The 6,786-nt window shown below is 53.0% G+C and overlaps 1 protein-coding gene across 1 annotated transcript in view; it reads left to right on the forward strand.

Moving 5' to 3' along the window:
- Positions 1-3,346, forward strand: part of ADCK1 (aarF domain containing kinase 1) — a 78,172-nt gene extending 74,826 nt beyond the window's left edge. Inside the window, exons 9-10 of the mRNA XM_009319412.1 lie at positions 676-869; positions 2,341-3,346. Coding sequence (XP_009317687.1) covers positions 676-869; positions 2,341-2,512 — 366 coding nt within the window. The 3' untranslated portion in view covers positions 2,513-3,346. The remainder of the gene's footprint in view (positions 1-675; positions 870-2,340) is intronic.
- The last annotated feature ends 3,440 nt before the right edge of the window (positions 3,347-6,786 follow it).

Here is a 6,786-nt window from a genome sequence, read left to right on the forward strand (position 1 = left end):
TGCTACTGGCTGCTGCCAGACAGGATATGGGTCTAGATAGACCCTTAGTCTGACAGATGACAGTTTTTGATCTTTTGGGTTAGCATGACGCTTAACTGCATAATGCTTTCTCACCTCTGCTGAGTTGTGTTGAGGACAAAGGACTAAACTAGGTCTTGGAAATGGCTTCATCAGTACAGCATAAAGCCACCAGTTGCATGGCACAGCAAGACAAGGAGCAGCCTGGTTGTCCTTGCAGCATGCCTCCACCTTCCTGAGCAGTCCTGTGCTACCTGCAACTCTGCCAGTTTTGGGGCTGGTGAAGTGAGACTCAGTCAGAAGGCTGCAGGGGCAGTTAGGAGACATGATTGCTGCGGGCTGCCTGGGGCCAAGAACTGAGATAGCAGCGGGTGCCCTGTTCTCCTGAGAGGCTATTAATCCTGCCAGTGAGGGAACAGGGCCTTATCTCACTGAGGGGCAGGTGGGATATGGCAAGAGTGATCTGTGACTGTGCTGTGAGTGCTTGGGACAACCAGGTGTCTGCAGGGAAGCAGGACAAAGAGCTCTTTAGCTTCTGGCCTAGAGTTATGGTCTGGAAAAACACCGTCTCCTCCTGGCAGATCTCAGATGCGTCTGGACCTGGGTTTCTCATGTATGCTCTCTCCTTTCTCTCTGATATGACCTGGCTGGCCGCAGGATGTGGAGATCCGGTCCAATGCTGCTGCTTACCTACCCCAGATCACCCGGCTCCTCAACAATGTTCCCCGCCAGATGCTGCTGCTGCTGAAGACCAATGACTTATTAAGGGGGATTGAGTCAGCCCTGCACACGCGGGCCAGTGCCAGCTCCTTCCTCAACATGTCTCGCTGCTGCATCAGAGCTGTTTCCACGTGAGTCTCTTCTCCAGGCACCAGAGGCCAGACATGGAGCAGCAGGGGCTGGCTGTCCCTAGGGGCCAGGAGCCAGGGGGGGATCCGAGGGCCAGCAGGTCAGCCAGGGCCCAGTCCCACAGTAGCTGAGTAAGGTGAGCAGGGCAGACCCTGAGATGGTGGTCAGGACCAACCAAAAGTCCGTATCATAATGCGGTATCATGGTGACGGGGCAGGTCCAAGGTCAAACCAGAAAGTCAATCTGTAGATCAGGTCTAGTGGTTGTCAGGCAGGTCCATGGTGACAAGACAGGGCTGAGGTCAAGCCAGGAGGTCAGTATGTGAGTTGAGGTCCAGGTCAAGGGACTTCACAGCAGAGCATGAGCTGGGGACCGTTACTCCTCCAGTGTAGCTCAGGCAGGGACTGAAGGTACAGGCCTGAGATTAACTGGAGCTCCTGGGCCGATGAGCAGAGGGATGGGGGAGGTCCCAGGCTAGTCAGGGCCATTAAGGCTTATTAGAGCCCCCCACTCAGGGCCCTGATGAGGCCTAACTTGACCTCTTGACCTCTTACTCTTAGCTGTGGACCTCTCCCCCTCATTAGCACATCTGCTGTGGTCCTACCCCTGCTCAGTTACACGTCTCAGCCTCTGTCTGTGCTGTTCTCACGCCTGTCAGCCTCTCCTGAGGACAGGTCTGGCACTCTGGGGCGGGGGACAGGGATGGAGTTGGAGCCCTTAGGGTAAGGGTTTAGGGTTTGACCCCTCGAGAGGAGGGGAAGGGGCTTCCTGCCCATTACAGGCATCACGACTGGGAAGTATTTGTGGGTAGAAAAGATCTGCAAGTTCACTGCTGCCAGTTTCTGCAGCCTGATTGAGGGTATAGGGCTGACTGTGAAGATCAGGCTGATGTTTAAAAGCCAGGAACAGGAGTCGTGCAAGTGATTTCCATCTGTGAGTCTTATGAGTCAAGGCACTTCTGCCTCAGATTCCTCCTCCTTGCAGAAGAAATAACAGTTGTTTCTGTGGCTGATGAGGGACCTACAAAGCCCAGTTAGCCTCTGCTTCTAAAGAAAGGTAGAGAATTACTTTTCCTGGAATCAGTGTGTCAGGACTGCTGGACTCTTATGAGTGTGCTGCCAGGAAGGGCTATAGGGGTGTGCACCTGTCCCTGTCAGCTGAAGTGAAGCTGGGCATAGAAGCAGAGGATGCCATGGCCCAGGGTCACTACGTGCAGTGGGGAGAGAACCGAGCTGACAATGGAGCAGGCTGTCTCTTCTGCCAGATTCGTGCTAGGAAGGCAGTCCCCAGCTCCTCAGGAACATTACTTGGAGAAAATCCCTACTCCCAGGGGTCCCCACCAATGGTGATTCTCCAGAGGTGGGACCTTTCCCTCCGCTGGGGAGGATCAGTTGTACTGAAGATGTAGGACAGACCTCCTTCCCACTGGGCTGCATCCTGCTGGACCTAATGCAGCTCTTTCTCTCATTCTAGGTACCAGAGGAGCAAGAGTCACTCGCTTTACAGGAGCGCCCAGATCTCACTCACAGAAGCCCTGAGCCTGTGGCAGATCAACTTGTATGAACTCTTCCTGTGGCTGAAGGGGTCCCAGCTGGGGAACTGGGTCATTGCTCTCCTGAGCTGGATGCACCATTCCACGTACTGACATGAACTGGTGGGAGAGGCCTGGGTGCTCGCTCCCTCCCTTCTGCACTCCACTGCGCATTTGCCTTTCTGACTGTTTCTGTCTATTCTGTGGGCTATTTTTGGGTCTTGTTCCACGTTACGCACTTCACTGTCCTTGCCTGTTACAGCATTAGCTTTCTCTGTGGCACTGAGAGGTGGAGTTGGTACCGGAGCTCTGCCATTTCATGGTTTAGGAAAAGGAGGTGTGGGATACCATGTGTCAGGAAGGGCAGGGTACTTTCTTTCCCCATCTGAGCGGGGGAAATTCCACTCAGATTCCAGTAGGACTGCACTGGAAGCAAAAGCCTCTCCTTGGCTCTTTCTTAAACAATCTTACAGAATTTAAGAGAATCCCATCCTGCCTAGAATGCCTCAAAACATTTCTCAGAGAGAGGTGGTAAGTCCCTTGAAAATCCAATTGGGTTTATATTAGTTTTTGCAGTCTCCTTAGTCTGATTTCTGTTCAGGTGTGCAGAGAGTTTCTCAGAGGAGTGAGACCTTGTGGAGAGCTGGCACTAGGGCTTCCTCTCCCAGCACCAGGGAAAGGGGACCCTAATGGTGAGGGTGGTGGACTGGGAGTCTGGCTTTCTGAGGTTTGTCTCCAGTCCTGTCAGCAAGTGCCTCTGTGTTTTTGGACTTTTCCTGGCTTGTTTCCTTGCAGGTGAAATGGGGGAAGGGGACAGTGGTCCTGCCTCTTTTCCGAAATTCAGGGAAGGCAGGGAGGAATGACAACTCAAGGCTCTGAAACTGCTGGTAATGTATGTGTACTGTACAGTACTGCCACACAGCAAAATAAATGTGTTGTATCAAAGACCTTTGCGGGAGGGATGCCTGGCTGTGCACTCAGGGTGACGTTTGAGCCTCTAACCTCAGTCCTGTTTCCACTTCTCCACTGAGTGAGTGATGCCAGGCAGCGCTGTTAACTCCTTGCAAGCCAAATGAAATGGCCTCTTGGTCTTTCCTCTTTCCAACGGGTTTGTTCCACATCTGGGTCCTCTGGTGCTGTGTCAGATGTGTGTTGGAATGGGGTGGAGGAGCGGGTGTCATTCTGCTGGGAGGACGCACCACTCCTTGCCACCCAGATCCGCGCTGAGCCTGCCACCTCCCTGCCTGTGGGAGCACGCTGCAGGATATCTGTGAGACGTCACCATCCCATTGCCACGCACTGAGAATTTTGCCTTGTCACTGCCTGTGACGTGTCACTGCTCCTGCCTCAGACGAAAACCTGCCACTTGCTCGGTGGTGCAAGTGACAGGTCTGATGGCTCTGACTCTGCAGCTGTGGGATGGCTACCAGGAAGTCTCACCCAGAGGCCTCCTTTATGTGAGATGTATTTGGGATCCTGGGAGACATCCCTGCTGCTTGTGAGGATTCCTGTAGCCAGGAAGGGTGGATGGATAGAGGTGACTGCTCAGATCATTTCAGCTTTCTCATAAACTGTCTTGGTGAAAGGGGACACGCAGGACAGGATGGGAAAGTCCCTCTACTGCCAGCAAGCTTGCTAAGCTGAGGGTTGTTACTCAGGTACCAGGCTGTGTCTGAGAGCAAGCCACAAGAAGAGCATGTGCTCTTCCAGTTTGCATGCAGTTTCCCAGCTTGCACGGGTGCGAGACCCCACCTTGCAGTGAGTCCATCTGCATGGGAAGGGAAGCAGCGAGCAGAGTGTGGGTGAGTGTGTGTGTCAGTGCTTGAGGAACCGATTCTCTTGCTGGCTGTGTGGGAGAGGGAAGGGATGTAATCCAGAAAAGGTACCTGGCTGCAGGTGTGCTTGGGCATTGTAAGTTAGTGACTACAGAAGTGTGGCTTATGACAGTGACTGTGTGTGTGTGCGCAAGCGTGTAGGCACAGCTGGCTGGCTCAGGACTGTCAAGAAGTGGTGTGTGATTGGCAGTTGTGGATGGGGAATTACTAAACGTGGGTTTTTAGTCTCCTGTGCAGTCAATCATCTGACCCTGGCATTAGCGCTCTGAGCCCTTCCTACTATGGGGACAGCAGCAGGAGTGGTGTGCTCTTCCGTCTTTGCTAAGAGCAAAAAAAGAAACCCTGGCAAGACTGAATGTCCTCGTAAAGCTTGTCCCCAACTTGTGCAATGACAGGTCAGAGATTCCCCTGACTTCTGGGTTGTGTGATGATGTCAGGGAACAGAGTGGTGGTAATTGCAGCAACGAGACTCCTGAGTCAACAAGGAGTCATAGGGGCCCTGGACTATTGGTCCTGCAGCCTGTATCTGAGTAATCTTTGCTCATGTGAGCAGTCTGGCTGAATCAGTGCCTCGCTTAGGCACTTACAGCTTGTAGGCTGGCCAGTGTAGGTGGGCCTGTCTTGTTCTCCTCAGAAGTAGAGCTCTGCTCAAAAAAATTGGTCTGGTGCACCCAGTGAAGTCCAGGAGACCCTCTGGCAATGGTCACCAGTTGCACATCCTCATCTTGTAGCTGCCCGTGCAAATGACTTTGCTTTTCCATGTCTGGATATACTGACCAGAGCACTGTCTGCACCTCACCAACATCTGTGCGTGAAAGCTCATCCCACAGTGACACCCTGGTTGTATCCCTCATTTCCAGAGGATCCCATGTCATGGAGAGGCTCCCCGCAGCTGACATTCGCATTGACTGCCAAGCCCCCAGCCTGCTCTCAGCCACCATGTCTGTGCTTTCACCCCTCCGATATCCAGCCATGCAACTGCTAGTCCTGCTGCCTGAGGAAGGTGCTGGCTCTGAAAGTGGTAGGGAACCAGCAGCCCCTCAGACTGTCGTTTTTGGCAGCGTGCAGCAGGCAGAGAGTGGGGTGTATTTGGAAGAGCTTTGTCTATTGACATTAGTCTCTGCTGGGAGGCTGCATGCTTCAGTGTTAGCAGTGGGACTCCTCTGTCAGTTGTGCTCCGCTCTCACCCTTCCCACAGTCAATCAATGAGACTTGCCTGAGGAAAGAACAAGCAAACACCCAGAGTTTGACCCTTTAACATTCCTGCCTTGTCTTTTTGCTGAAAGCTCTCAAAGGTGAATGTGTTAAAAGGGTTTTGAAAAGACACTTTCTCATCCCAATTTGTGGTTGTCATACATGGGTAACCGAGATCTGCTCTGTGCACTTGGCCTCTCCTTCCAACCTGCCTTTACTGGTGTTTGCAGTACCAGCAAACACAGCCTCTGCTGCTCTGCCTGCAGTCGGCACATGAGCTGCTGTCTGCCTGGCTTCAGCTGCAAGCGAACTGGAGTTTGGTGCTAAATGTCAGCCTGGCAGCAGATTCCTGAGCCCACTGACTCTTCCTCGGGACTGACAAGTGGGGGGATTAGAGCTGGGGCCAGAGACGCAAAACTGATAGGCAACTTTCAGCTCCCGTAATATGAAATACTATGTTGTAAGCTTGTAGCATCTCCCATCCTAAAGGCTCTTGGTACTCTCAAAGTGCTGGGGAGCCAGCAGTCATTTCATCTAGCATTTAAATGTACCATCATTAGGTTGGCTGGAGGTGGAAAATGGGGCAGTCAGGGTAAATGATACTGCCATGCAAAACTATGCAGGAATTTAGGGTATGACTTGAACAGGCTTTTTTCATATCCAGCTGAAGAAAAAGCCAGAGAGCACATTAGTCCAGGCTAAACACCATAGCCTTTACCTAGCACATCCAGTGAACTTTAATGATGACAAGTGGGTGGCATATAGATTTGCAGATCAAGGCTGCATGGTGCCCTTTGCCATTTCACAGGGGCATATGAACCTCATGCAGTTGCAGCATAGAAGCTTGCCAAATGAATCACTCCCTGCTTCCCATAGCAAATGAACCATGACCAGCACACAGCCTGGCCAGCGCCAAAGTCATTCCCCTCACAAATGACTCCCCTTGGGTCACTGGGGCTGCCTTCCAATGCATCGCTTGGCTGGGCTCTTCCCCCCCTACCACTGTCTCTCCGTGTCCCCCTGGCACCCCTCTCCCCCCCTGTACCCTGAGTCTAAAGGGGTGCAGGCAGGCTGCCGGGTCCTGGAGCATGCAAGGAGCCATCACACAACGGTAGGCTGTGCCAGGACACCTGGCATTCAGGTGGAAGCGGAGAGAGGGATGTCTGGAGGGGCGCAGCCCTCAGGGCAGCCAGTGCCTTCCCCCTTTGTTCCCTGACAACTGGATGGCTAGAAAAAGGAGGGTGTGGTGGGTTGACCCTGGCTGGATGCCAGGTGCCCACCAAAGCCTCTATCACTCCCTTCCTCAGCTGGACAGGGGAGAGAAAATATAACGAAAGGCTCGTGGGTCGAGATAAGGAC

Source organism: Pygoscelis adeliae, unplaced genomic scaffold (genome assembly GCF_000699105.1).
Source record: "Pygoscelis adeliae isolate BGI_AS28 unplaced genomic scaffold, ASM69910v1 Scaffold71, whole genome shotgun sequence".
Taxonomy (NCBI): domain Eukaryota; kingdom Metazoa; phylum Chordata; class Aves; order Sphenisciformes; family Spheniscidae; genus Pygoscelis; species Pygoscelis adeliae.